Source organism: Pongo abelii, chromosome X (genome assembly GCF_028885655.2).
Source record: "Pongo abelii isolate AG06213 chromosome X, NHGRI_mPonAbe1-v2.0_pri, whole genome shotgun sequence".
NCBI lineage: Eukaryota > Metazoa > Chordata > Mammalia > Primates > Hominidae > Pongo > Pongo abelii.
Window position 1 is genome coordinate 160,121,944 of NC_072008.2, and position 13,478 is coordinate 160,135,421.

Genomic DNA, 13,478 nt, shown 5'->3' on the forward strand with positions numbered 1-13,478 from the left:
CCTTTTGTGTCTGGCTTCTTTCCTTAGTGTCAAGGTTTTCAGTTTCCCCCAGGTATTAGACCTCCCTTTCTTTTTTTGTTTTGTTTTGTTTTGTTTTGTTTTGTTTTGTTTTGTTTTGTTTTTTCGCTCAAGCCATCCTCCTACCTCAGTGTCCCGAGTAGCTGGGATTACATGTGCATGCCACCACGCCCAGCTAACTTTTAAATTTTTTGTAGAGCTGGGGTCTCGTCATGTTGCCCAGGGTGGTCTTGGAAGTCTTGGGCTCAAGCGATCCACCCACCCTGGCCTCCCTAAGTGCTAGGATTACAGGAATGAGCCACTGCACCCAGCCTGAACTTCCATTCTTTCTAAGGCTGAGTAATATCCATTGTATGCTAAAGCACATTGTGTTGGTCCATCCATCCATTCGTCCGTCTACCAGCACGTCTACCAGCACGTGAGTCGTTTCCACCTTTTGGCTGTCGCGAGTCACGCTGCTGTGAATATTCACGTACAAGTTTTTGTTTGAACTCATGTTTTCAGTTCTTTTGCGTGGACATCTAGGAGAGGAATGGCTGGGTCGTGGTGTCCACCAAACTGTTTTCCACAGGGGCAGCACCGTTTCATATTCCCACCAGCGACATAGGAGGGTTCCACCTTCTCCCCATCTTCAACAGCACTTATTTTCTGGTGTGACAATGCTGATGGGGGCCATCCTTGTGGGTGTGAGGCAATATCTCCTGGTGGTTTTGATCTGTGTTTCCTTGATGACTAACGACGCTGAGCCTCTTTTGCTGTGCTGAGTGGCCATTTGCCTGTCTTCCTTGGGGAAATGTCTGTCCTAGCCCTTTGCTCATTGCTGAGTTGGGTTGTTTGTCTTCTTATTGTTGGGCTGTAACATTCTTTCTGTATTCTGGATCCTAGATCCTTATCAGCTATGCGATTTCTACACATTCTGTCCCCTTCTGTGGCCTGTCTTCACTCTCTTGATAGTGTCCTTAGATGCACAAATGTTTTAAATCGTGATGACGTCCAGTTGATCTATTTTCTTGTTGTTGCTTAGAGATGATGAAAATTTTCTTAGAGATGATGAAAATTTTCTGGAATTGGAGACTGGTGATGGTTGTGCAGCTCTGTGACTATACTAAAAACCGTTGAATTATCTACTTTAAATGGGTGGACTGTGTGATGCGTGAATTATATCCCAATAAAGCTATTAGAACAAAGTGAGGGAGAGTGCACAGCGTCACCTCCAAATGCCCTGGCTTCCCCACTCCCACTCAGCCTTCCCGGACTCCACACCCTTGGCCTTGGCGTCTCTGTCCCCCACTGACCTGGCCCCTCATGACTGCCGTCCCAGGTCCCTCAGGGCAAGGTCCTCTGCAGGACGCCCAGGGCTCCCCAAAGGCCCAGGCCCACCCTCCTTCCTGGGTTCAGCGGACTGGACCACCAAGTGCACCCTGCCTGGCCGCCCCACCCACAGCGCTCTCCGAGAACTCTGCCAGGTGCAGCGCTCACCGCCAGGGCCAGGACCACCTCCTCCCTGGAGCCATCCCTGCTGGTGTGGGGGCCTCAGCCCTCTTTCTGTGCTTCTTTTTTGGTGGGCACTGAGGGACACTGAGGCACTGCGGACAAAAGGCCCGGCCCAGCTTCACTCTGCTGGCTGTGCATAAATGAGCCAGTTACTCCCCGCTACTCCCATGCCTCAGTTTCCCCGGTGGCATGGAAATCACAGAATACTTATCTCTGGGGAGGGGTGTGAGGGTTCCGTGGGTGAATCCACATCTGTAGGAGGCCCTCCGTCCACACAGCTTCTGTTATGATCATTTCCTTCATCACCAGCCTCCCGTGCAGTGGCAGCACCTGGCACTCGCAGCCCCACTGGCTTCTTCCGCCATGCCTGCCTCTGTGGCCCTCGGCTCCTTTGCTCCCTCCTCCCCCACCTGAATCCTCCCAAGTCCTGTCCCTTTTGAGAAGCTCCCGGAGTCATAAGCGCTCTACTGAGGCTGTGGCTGCCTGGACATGGTTATAGTGATTGTCCACAGACTTCAGTTTTTGCCCATGTTCCACCCCCTTGCCCCATGAAGTCTGTGGTGGAGCTGCCATGAGCCACATGCTCCTGCCTCCCTCCCGGTCTCTCAGCCTGCAGCAGTGCATGAGTGTCCTGGTGCCCTCAAGCAACAGAAATGGATTCTCCCCCAGTTCTGGAGGCCAGAAGTCCAAAAGCAGGGTGTGGGCAGGGCCAAAGCGCCTCCAAAGCATCTCAGAGAGGATGCATCCCGCATCCTCCAGCTTCTGGAGGTGGCCGCCAGTCCTCGCATTCCTCAGCTTGCAGCTGCCCCTCTCTAATCTCTGCCTGTTGTCACACACCCTTCTCCCTGTGTGTCTGTGTTCCCACACGGGGCTCTCCTCTCTGATAAGGACCCCAGTCCTTGGCTAAGCCCCCAATCCAGTGTGACCAGCGCTGTTTCTTGTTGTTCTCTCCCCACCTCCGCCTCATCTCTGCCCACCCCCTGCCTAGGTGCACCAACATCTTGAATAGCAATGGCGAACTCCGGGGCTTTCGGCCTCGGGACCGGGACGACATGGTGAGGAAGATCATCGAGCCGATGGCTTGCGATGGCCTCCGCACCATCTGCATCGCCTACCGGGACTTCTCTGCAGGCCAGGAGCCCGACTGGGACAACGAGAATGAGGTCGTGGGTGACCTCACCTGCATAGCTGTCGTGGGCATTGAGGACCCTGTGCGGCCCGAGGTAGCCACCACCTTCTCTGTGAGCTGCCCTGGTAACTGTGCCCTCTGCCCGAGCTTGTCCGAACTGGTAGGGGCGGCCTTCCGTCACACATAGCTGCTGCGGTCCCTCCGTAGTACACTTGAGCCCCGTCCTGGGTGCTCTCACCCTGACACCCACACAAAGGCTCTGTCCTGCCTGCTGGAAGGCCCTTCCTGCTTGACCTATGGGCCCAGCTCAGGCTCCACCTTCTACCAGGTGAGAAGGTGGCAGTGGCAGGGAGACCGTCGACATTTGGGATCTGATCCACCCAGGACCAATGGACTGGAGGTGGTGCTGAAGCCTGAGGGGACACAGGTTTGGGGGACAGGGTGTGCGCTTATTGGTTGAGGGTTTGGCTGGGGCCACTCTACGGTCAGGACGTCCTGTGGGGAGCTCACAGCAAAGGTCCTGGCGGGAAAGGGAGCCCAGAAGCATATCTCCATATGGACGATGCCACCAGGGGAGTCCAGATGAGGGGACCCCGAGGGCCGCGTGGCAGATGCCATGGCCTGGACACTGGGAAGTCACTTTGTTGTTGAAAGATCCCAGACCCTGGAGAGTGTGGAGGATGGCCGGCCCCGGAGGGAGAGTGCAAGGCATGGGGTGCCCCTCTGTCTCCCCAGGGCCTCTGCATGGCACCCACCTGTGTCAGAAGCAGGGCCACTTTGATCCTGCTGATTACCCTGAGAACTTATATTTGTAGGAGCCACCCTGGGGGGTGGAGGTGCAACCTGGGAGGAGAAGCTTCTGGGCTCTCCTTCGGGAGACAGGCATTCATGTATTGGATGACGTAGCAAAGACACTCAATTCAAAGACAGTGCATCTAAACGCCAGCCATGGCTCATGTCAACAGAGCAGCCTGTGCCCCGAGAAGAACATGGTCACTACGCCCAGAGAGGGAGCACCTCGAGCCTGCCCCGGGAGAAAATGGGTGGTAGCGGAGGAGAGGGGACAGAAGTCCAGCGAGGGAAATGGGCCCCGCAAAGGTGGGCAGCGGCATGAGTCCCGGGCCCCGCTGAGCCTGGGAGAGCAGGAGGAGAGGGCGCTGGTGAGGTGAAGCAAGGCCACACTTGGGGACAGGCTTAGAGGCCTTTCCCTTCAGGAGCCATCGAGTCCCTCTGTTGGACCAGGGAGCAACTGAAGCACGGAGCAGAGGAAGGAATCTTGCCAGAGGGGCCCGGGGAATAGGGACAGCTCCTTTCCAGCTTGAGAGTGGCTGAGAGAGAGTCCAAGTGACAGGGCCAGGCTGCGGAGTCTGGGCAGACCCCCACAAAGACTGGCCAGCCTGCTGGTGGCTGAGGAGGACGCACAGAGGGCCCAGCGAAGTCCTGGGTGCCGGCAACAGGCAGTAGGACACAAGGGCCTCACTGAAACCTGCCAGGGTGCTTGGAGATGCGGCACGGCTGCAGCCAGAGGAGGGCCCGCGAGGCTGGGCCCTGGGGGGCCACAGGAAGCCTGTGGCTGCAGTGGTATTGATGCTGCTGGCGCTGGGCCTGCCGGGGGCACTGGCAACTTCTCCAGACACCTGGCTGGCTGCTGTGCTGTGGGGCCTTGGGGAGAAGGCAGGGAGCAGGGCTGAGCAGGCGAGAAAGGACAGCCTGGCCTGGCCCTTTGGGGCCATGGGGAAAGAACTGGGCTACACACACTGGGCCTGAGGAGGCAGGAGGCCTGGGTTCGCAGCTGCTGGTTTTGAGGTTCGTCACGGCCACTTGGTGGCAGCAGAGGGGTGGCTTCCAGACTTTTCAGGGACAGGCATTCACTGGCTCAAAGGAGAATTGTCTTCCTGTGGCTCGTGATCTTGTTATCCAGCACCCCAAGATCCTCAGAGAGTAGGAAGTGTCCCCGAGGCTGGCAGTGAGGCCAGTTGGTGGTATATGCTGCAGGAACCATTGGATCACCCTGCCACAGCTTAGAGTGGGGTCCCCAGCTGTCCCTCCCTGGCAAAGATCACAGCCCCCCTGCCCATGGCCTCATGGGGCGCCAGGATGCGGGGACTCCCAGGTCAATGTCCTCCCCTGGTGTCTCCCGGCTGCCCTACGCCTGGCTCCGGCTCCTGCGTGTCTACTCCCCCCCCGCCGCCGCAGGCTCCCTAGGCCTGGGGGCTCGGCCACACCTAGGCTTCTGCACTTACCCGACGGTGCTCACAAGCCCCACTGCCTAGGCTTGACCTCCTCATTCAGGTTCCCAGACTGTGAACCTGGCTCCTCCTCTCCCCCTGCCCGTCCACCTCAGTGGCATCAGCTGCCTGACCCTGTCTCTCTGTCCCCGAGCCTGAAGAGCCACATACCTCTTCATTTGGGAACTGTCTTCCCTGTCCCCCCACCACTGGGACAATGCCACCACCTCCCGGCCGGTCTCCTGGCTTCCCGCTCTCAACCCCTTGCAGGCTGTTCGCTTTCTACTCAGCACTGGGGAACCTCTTTCTCTTTCTCCAGAATCTAATATGATGCAGGTGGTCCCCAACTTTTAACAATTTTTTAACTTGGTGCAAAGGTGATGCACATTCAGCAGAAACTTTACTTCGAGTCCCATACAACCATTCTGTTTTTCCCTTTCAGTGCAGTATTCAATGAGTTACATGAGATAATCAGCACTGTTTTCCACAGTAGGCTTTGTGTTCAATGCTTTTGCCCAGCTGTAGGCTAACATAAGTGTTCTGAGCACGTGAATCGGATGGCTTTACTGTCACCTCTGGCGGACCTTGGGCCACCTGCAGATCTGATGGAGGAAGGGGTACTGCCTCAACCCAAAATACGTCTTGCCTCGATGGCCCCACCCACCTCTCGTGTCTTCTAGGTCCCTGAAGCTATCCGAAAATGCCAGCGTGCTGGCATCACAGTCCGCATGGTGACTGGGGACAACATCAACACGGCCCGGGCCATCGCAGCCAAATGTGGCATCATCCAGCCCGGGGAGGACTTCCTGTGCCTAGAAGGGAAGGAGTTCAACCGGCGGATCCGCAATGAGAAAGGCGAGGTAGCACCCGGCTGTCTGCCACCCCAGATCCCCCTTCTCCTCCCCCAGCCCCCTGCGTGCCCGCCCTAGCTCTGCAGCATCCTTGTGCTTCCCCTCCCCAGATAGAACAGGAGCGGCTGGACAAGGTGTGGCCCAAGCTGAGGGTGCTGGCCCGGTCGTCTCCCACCGACAAGCACACACTGGTCAAAGGTAGCCAAGCTCCCACACCCCTTTCCTGGGGTGGCCAGCCCGAGGTTGTCTGCTTCCTGACACCAAAAGCCAGGTTCCCAAACAGGTCCCCAGGGCCTGCCTAGGAAGCCGGGTCCATTTGTCCCATTAGCCCAGAGCAGCAGGGCAGGGGCCCATGAGGAAACCAGGGTTCGGGGAGGGCCAGTGACTCACTCCAAGTCACACAGTGAGTCTCTAGAAGCAGTGGGTCTAGAGCCAGGGACCCAGGATTGTGTCCCCAGGCCCTGACCAGATCCCTATCTTCCCACCCTGGAAGATGATCCAGGTGACGGGGAGCACAGATAATTGGGACAGTCAGGACGGGGTAATCCCAAAGGGTTTTCACAGCCAACCTACCCCCATAGCTCCCTGGGCAGGGCTACACAGGGTTGTGGTGACAGATGGCCCCAGCCCTGCCCTGCCCTGATCTGTCTTCCAGGGATTATCGACAGCACCACTGGCGAGCAGCGGCAGGTGGTGGCTGTGACAGGGGATGGCACCAACGATGGGCCGGCCCTCAAGAAGGCAGACGTGGGCTTCGCCATGGTAAGCCACCTGGTGCCCGCCCAGCTCACCACGGCAGATGGGGCCTGCGTCTGTCCCATGGACATTAGCTTTGTACCAGGAAGTGGGAGCCAGTGTTGGGGCAGGTTACAGAGTGCCTGAAGGGTCTTTCTTTCACATCCTGGCCACTTGGGCCTGCGTGGGCTCTGCCAGTCAGGGGACATGTGGTTAAAGGCATCTGCTGTGATGCCCAAGGTGACAGTGGGCCCCAGACATACTGTGGAGAGGAAGGGGAATGGGGGGGGTGGGGGCTCATCACTGATGGCATTGCCCACCCCCTGTCCTCTCTAAATGGACTCTCAGCCCCAGATGAGGTGAGCAGAGTCCCCAGATGTGCTCTTCCTCCGCACTTCCTTCCCGTTGCTCACCCACTGAGCAGGGTAGCCCTGAAGACACCACCCACACGGCTGGTTGCGGCCCCTCAGTGGCCCCACAGCCACTGAACGCAACAACCTGGCGAGCCCCTCTCCCTGCCCTACCAAAAAGGAGTGTCACCCGGGGAACCCAGCCCAGTCCTTCCCAGCACCCGTAGCCCAGAAGGGAGCTCCAGCCCAAGCTTCAAGAGGTGGCAGCTCTCACAGGGCCAGGCTTGGGGCAGAGGAGAGGACTGCGCAGCTTGGCACAGCTGCAGCTGCGCCTCCATGGGACAGGGACTCCTCTGCAAAGACCCGGCCCGCCCAGGGTGTCCCCACGCAGGACTTCCCAGGGCTCCTTAGCCAGCAAGCCTCTCTGGAGTGGTAAGAACAGACCACGCTGCTTGGTGGCCACATGGTGGCAGCTGGGCTTTATGTGTAAAGCTGTGTTGATGCCATGTCATCAGCACCCTCTGTGTTTATGAGCAAAGCCCCCCCTCACCGTGACACGTGACAACTTACTGTTTGTAGTACAAGAATGTGTTGCATAAAAAAACAAAAAAAAACAGTGTTGTTCTTGGTTTTGGGAGGCGGGGTGGGATGTTATTCAGAAGGGGAGAGCAAGGAGCCAGCCCAGGCGGGCCAGGTGATCAAGGGGGGCTGGGGAAGGGGCCCCCACAAACATTCTGTGTGTGTGAGTGTGTGTGTCACCCCCCCAGGGCATCGCAGGGACCGACGTGGCCAAGGAGGCCTCCGACATCATCCTGACCGATGACAACTTCACCAGCATCGTCAAGGCAGTGATGTGGGGCCGTAACGTCTATGACAGCATCTCCAAGTTCCTGCAGTTTCAACTGACGGTCAATGTGGTGGCCGTGATCGTGGCCTTCACAGGCGCCTGCATTACTCAGGTGGGACACCCGGGCTCAGGCCTGAGGGCCAGATTGTGAGAGTGAGGGTTTTGTTTTCTTTGCTGCAGATTATTTTAATTGAGATCAAATTCACATGCCAAAAATTCACCATTTTCCAGTACATAATTCAGCACTCGAATTTTTAGGACATTCACCACGTTGTGCAACCATTGGCTCTATCTAGTTCCAGAAGATTGTCATCATCTTAAAAAGAAACCCTGTGCTCTTGAGCAGTCATTTCCCCATTTCTCCCCCAAACATCCCAGCCCCCGGCAGCCACTCACAGGCTTCCTGAGTCTATGGATTTGCCTGTTCCGGACATTTCATTCCTATGGGATCAAATAATATGTGGCCTCTTGTGTCTGGCATCTCGCTTAGCACCGTGTTTTCAGGCTCACACACACCGTAGCAGGACTTTCGGCCTTTTCATGGCCTCATAACACTCCACGGCACAGACTGCCACATTATGTCTGTCTGTCCTGATGGACACATGGCTCGTTCCCACTTTTTGGCTCTTGTGAATGGTGCTGCCAGGAGCATCTGTGTATGAGTTTCTGCGTGGGCTATGCGTCCCATGGGAACCCTTTCTCAAGAGTCCCGTTTTCCCCATTGGTGAGTGTCCAGATTTTCTTCGCCCCCCCCTTAGAAAGGGGGTGCAAATAAATAACTGTTTGTTGCTGACAGGGACTTAAATTGCCTGCTGATCAACTTGGTCTTTTCAAAACAATTTTTTTAATTGACATAAAAATCACATAACAAACTTCACCAGAACCATTTTAACCTTTTGAAAGTACATAACTCAGAGGTTTATATCCCTCCACTGTCTATTCCCAGAACACTCTCATCACCCCAGAAGGACACCCAGACCCCGTGAGCAGTCACTCTCTACTCCCCAAACCCCAGCCCCTGGCACCCACTCATCTGCTTTCTCTCTCTATGGATTTGTCAGTTCTGGAAGTTTCCTATGAATGGAATCAGACAGTACGTGGCCTTGTGTGTCTGGCTTCTGTGAGGCTGATTTTTAACCAACAACTCAGAGGAGCTGAGAAGGAAAGTCCAGTTCAGAGTTTCTGCCTCCTCCTGCCCCTGAGGTGCAGGAGACAAGGAGAGCAGCCCTCACTCTGTTGCCCCAGATGGCAGACCCCATCGTCGGGCTGTTTTGTGGTCTGGGGTTTTTCACCTCCGGCGAGGGATTTGGAGCACACCTGCTGCCAGGTGAGAGAAGGGAGGCGGGCACGTGACAGCCCAAAGAAAACGCCCCGCTAGCGTAAAGGCGATGTAGGGATGGAGATGTCTGTTTTCATGGGCATGAAATCCTGGTGATGTGGACCCCATGAGGAGCCCCCAGGAGCTACTGGGTCTCCACCCCCAACCTTCCCGGGCAGGCAGCCCATGGAAAGGTGACTGCCTCCTCTCCGTAGGACTCTCCTCTCAAAGCCGTGCAGATGTTGTGGGTGAACTTGATCATGGACACGTTTGCCTCTCTGGCCCTGGCGACGGAGCCACCCACGGAGTCGCTGCTGCTGCGGAAGCCGTACGGCCGCGACAAGCCCCTCATCTCCCGCACCATGATGAAGAACATTCTGGGCCACGCCGTGTACCAGCTCGCCATCATCTTCACCCTGCTGTTTGTCGGTAGGCTGGCCAGGGGCACCCGGGAGGCCTTCGGGACACTGTTGCCACCACCTCGGGCTCAGATTCTATCTGGTGTGCCTCCACCTGTGTCTCCGCAGCCAGTACGGGTTGGGACGCTGCAGTTCTTGACTGGACAGCACACGGGGGAAGGAGCAGATGGGCCAGGCTAACAACCCTGCAGCCAGGCCTGCCGGTGGCCTGCAGCTCTTTCTCAGCCTCTCCTCCCAGGCCCCTGAGCAGCTGAGAAACAGTTCATGTCTTGACATCCTGCCCACGGCTGTGTAGCTGTGTAGAGTAGGCAGCTTCTACCCAGCCCCAGAGTGGCCACGGTAACCCTAGGAACAGAACAGCCCTCATTTACCCTGTGAAGATTGCTACTGTGGAGTGACCGGGGTGCTGTGCTGGAAGCTGTGAGGTGGGTGGGGGGTGACCGCAAGAGAGAGGAAGAGGAAGAGGGCGTCTGAGGAAAGCCAGCATTGCATTAAGAACATCCCTTCTTAATCCCTTCCTTCCTGCCCTCAGGCTCAGGGTCTGGCCCCTGGCCCAGAGGGGTCTCAGGACTCTGGTTGGTTGAGCCTGGGGTGGGTGTGGCTGCCTTGGGCCTTGGCTGTGAGCCAGAAGTGGCCGTCCCCTGGGACAAGGGACCCATCTCGGGAGCTACACACCGCAGTCTCGCTCCTGAGTAATGCATCATGCGCTGAGATGACTGTGCGTGAGTGGGGAATGTTGCTTTCCAGGGGAGCTCTTCTTCGACATCGACAGCGGGAGGAACGCGCCGCTGCACTCACCACCCTCAGAGCACTACACCATCATCTTCAACACCTTCGTCATGATGCAGCTCTTTAACGAGATCAACGCCCGCAAGATCCACGGCGAGAGGAACGTGTTCGACGGCATCTTCAGCAACCCCATCTTCTGCACCATCGTTTTGGGCACTTTCGGGATTCAGGTAGGAGGGGCGGCTCCACTCTTGGCCTCTGACACTTGCAAAAAGTGGAGGTGGTGGGTTTCAAGACCCCACGTCCACCCCTAATACTGGCCTCCCCACCTCCACTCTCAGAAGGAGCCCCACCCCACCTGGCTTTCCTGTAGCCCCTGTCCTCTCTGCATGTCGGCGAGGGCCTTCTTCATCTTCCAAACGTTGCTGGCCTTGCCCTAGGTTAGCGCGCTGGCTTCCAGAAGGGTTTCGTGAGCCTTCATCAGAACTAAGTTTTCTCACAGATGCTGGAAGGAGTCCTCCCTGGCTTCCTCTAGGTCTGCCATTCTCATTTCTAGCACTTAATTCCTTGGCATGAGGCTGCCATAACTCCAGAAGTTTCTTTTGGAGATGCCCTCTGTGCCCAGTGCTGACACACTAACCTCTGCTTCCCACAGTGCTTTGGACAGGCTGGTTAGCCCCACTGTCTAGGAGGGGCTAAGTGTTCTAAAATATAGTGTATTTGTAGAAAAATTGAGGTACAGTAAGGCCAACAGGTCAAGAGACACTTGCCACTGAAAGACAGTTTATGACTCACAGACCCCAGGAGGAGGGCACATGCCACACCATAGGGGCCCACATGGGAGAGCGCCAGGCAGGAGGTGGGGTGTGAGAGCTGTGGTTCCCTCGGGGAGGAGCGGGTGAGGCAGGGCTGGTAGGCTCAGGACTGGCTAGGCTGCGTCATTGCAGCGGTTCTAGGGCATAGGGGTGCTCCCTGGCTGTCTGGTACCTGGTCCTGGGCAATGAGCGCAAGGGGATAGTGGCCCGGAATGTGACAGTCCAACAGAGGACGGGGTCAGTTTGCATTTGGACAGCTTGCCCCTGCGAATTGGATGCCTCCCGAGGAGGCAGGAGGCCAAGACAAGGTGAACCCGGCAGGTTCTAGGGTCCTCCAGAATGAGGCGTGTCCAGCGTGCCCGCAGAGTGGGTGTCACAGCCTCTGTCTTGCTGAAAATAGGAGCATGGTCAGTGGAGCTGGGCCCCACTCCGAGGCTGGAGTCAGTAGGTGCCTGGCACCCAGGGGAGGTGGGGGCCATGCACTGCTCTGTCATCGCACCCCGGCCTTGTGGTCCTCTCGCAAGGAGCAGCCCGTGCAACTGGGGGAACCAACCAGGGTGGCTGGGCCTTCAAGGGGCTGGAGGACAAGGGTGGCTCAGGAGCCGCGGCTGGACCTGCCTCTCTCCCACTTGCCCTTCGCAGATTGTCATCGTCCAGTTCGGCGGGAAGCCCTTCAGCTGCTCCCCACTATCCACGGAACAGTGGCTCTGGTGCCTGTTTGTTGGTGTTGGGGAGCTGGTCTGGGGACAGGTGAGTGACAGCCCTGCCCCTCATTTCAGACTGCCCTGCAGACAGCTTCTGTAATGGGCCCACTTGCCCTAACCCTGCTTCAGAGCCTTGGGGTCCACACCCTAGGAAGCACACTGAGGGCTCAGGCCTGTGACACACCAGGACCCAGGGACAGGCCACAAGGGAAGGTGTCAGCAAAAGAATGCAAAAGAACACGGCTGGGATGTGACAGGGCCCAGGAAAACTGCCCACAGCTCCCCTTTCTATGATAAGAGCCAAAAATTGCCCCTTCAAACTGGGTGGGTAGCTTGGGAAATCCCCACATATTTTAAAGCAATCAAACAGCACCCTGATCAATAATCCATGGGGCGAAAAGAAAGTCTCCAGAGAAATTAGGAAATATTTTGACCTGATGGAAAGGACAGAGAGTCCCACATCGAGCTCTGTGGGCCTGCAGCTGAAGCTGCACACTGGGAGGTTTCTAGGACCCCACAATTAGATCAGGAAGAAACAGCCTGGGTATTTAGGATCCGCTTATCTCTGTCTTCATCAGCTCCGACTGCCATAGCAAAATACCATAGACTGGGAGGCTTAGACAACAGACACTTACTTTCTCGAAGTCCCGGAGGCTGGATATCCGAAGCCAGGGAGCCAGCGGGGCCAGTTCCTGGTGAGGGCTCCTTCCTGGCTTGCAGACAGCCGCCTCCTCACTCTGTGCTCACGCAAGGTCTCTGGTGTCTCCTCTCCTAGGAGCATTAATGCAGTAGGATCAGGGCCCCACCTTGGTGACCTCATCTAACCTTGATCACTTCCTTACTCCAAATCCAGCCACACTGGGCACTAGGACTTCAACACATGAACTGGAGAGCACAGTTCAGTCCATAGCACTCTGGCTTTTCCTTTTTTTTTTTTTCTTTTTTTTTTTTTTGAGACAGGGTCTTGTTCTGTTGCCCAATGTGGAGTGCAGTGGTACAATCACAGCTCACTGTAGCCTCGAACTCCCAGGCTCAAGTGATCCTCCTATCTCAGCCTCCCAAGCAGCTGGGACCACTGGCACATGCCACCACACCAGGCTAAGTTTTGTATTTTTTGTAGAGATGTGTTGTGCCATGTTGCCCAGGCTGGTCTTGAACTCCTGACCTCAAGTGATCTGCCTGCCTCAGCCTCCCAAAGTGCTGGGATTACAGGCATGAGCCACCACGCTCGGCCTGGCTTTTGTTTCTTGATCTCTGTGCCGGCCTTCTTGCTGGCCCCAGCATTAGTGTCCTCGGGGACAGCCCACCCAGTTCCTCTGTTTCATTTTCAGAATTCTCCTTTCCCTCTGCTACTGCACCTCACCTCCCAATCACACTTGAACCTGGTTGCTCCATGGAGTCCCTTCACTTCCCGAAACCTGGACTCTAACCACAGCCCAGAGGGGTGCCAAGCCCTCTTCTTGCTCTTCAAGCTCCCAGGCCACTGGCCTTCTGGTCCCCCCAGGAATGTGGCACCAGCCTGTAGCTCGGCCTCTCAGGGCTACTGGGTTGTCCTTTTCATTTTTAACCTTGTTCAGTTACAAAGATAAAACAGGTTCAAGTGAAAAACGAATAGAAGGGAATCTCTGTGAACCAGTCCTCAAGTCCCCTCCTGGCCACATTCGACAAATACACTGGCATAGACACACAAGACAGACGAGACGTCTTGTTCTAGAACTCCAGATGCCCATCATCCCTTTCTGTGGCTTCCCCTGCGTCCTTCTAGACTGTTCCCCCCACTTCCCAGTGGCCTACAATATGCAAAGCCATGCCCTCTCTTTACTCCTGCCAGGCTCCTTATC

General features: G+C 56.5%; 1 protein-coding gene across 3 annotated transcripts in view; it reads left to right on the plus strand.

The window, feature by feature from the left end:
• Positions 1-13,478, plus strand: part of ATP2B3 (ATPase plasma membrane Ca2+ transporting 3) — a 44,527-nt gene that overhangs the window by 14,443 nt on the left and 16,606 nt on the right. For all 3 annotated transcript variants that reach the window (XM_024240659.2, XM_024240656.2, XM_054545219.2), the window contains exons 11-18: positions 2,501-2,735; positions 5,550-5,729; positions 5,831-5,918; positions 6,376-6,482; positions 7,573-7,764; positions 9,186-9,399; positions 10,137-10,348; positions 11,576-11,683. In XM_024240659.2, the coding sequence (XP_024096427.2) occupies positions 2,501-2,735; positions 5,550-5,729; positions 5,831-5,918; positions 6,376-6,482; positions 7,573-7,764; positions 9,186-9,399; positions 10,137-10,348; positions 11,576-11,683 (1,336 nt within the window). The remainder of the gene's footprint in view (positions 1-2,500; positions 2,736-5,549; positions 5,730-5,830; positions 5,919-6,375; positions 6,483-7,572; positions 7,765-9,185; positions 9,400-10,136; positions 10,349-11,575; positions 11,684-13,478) is intronic.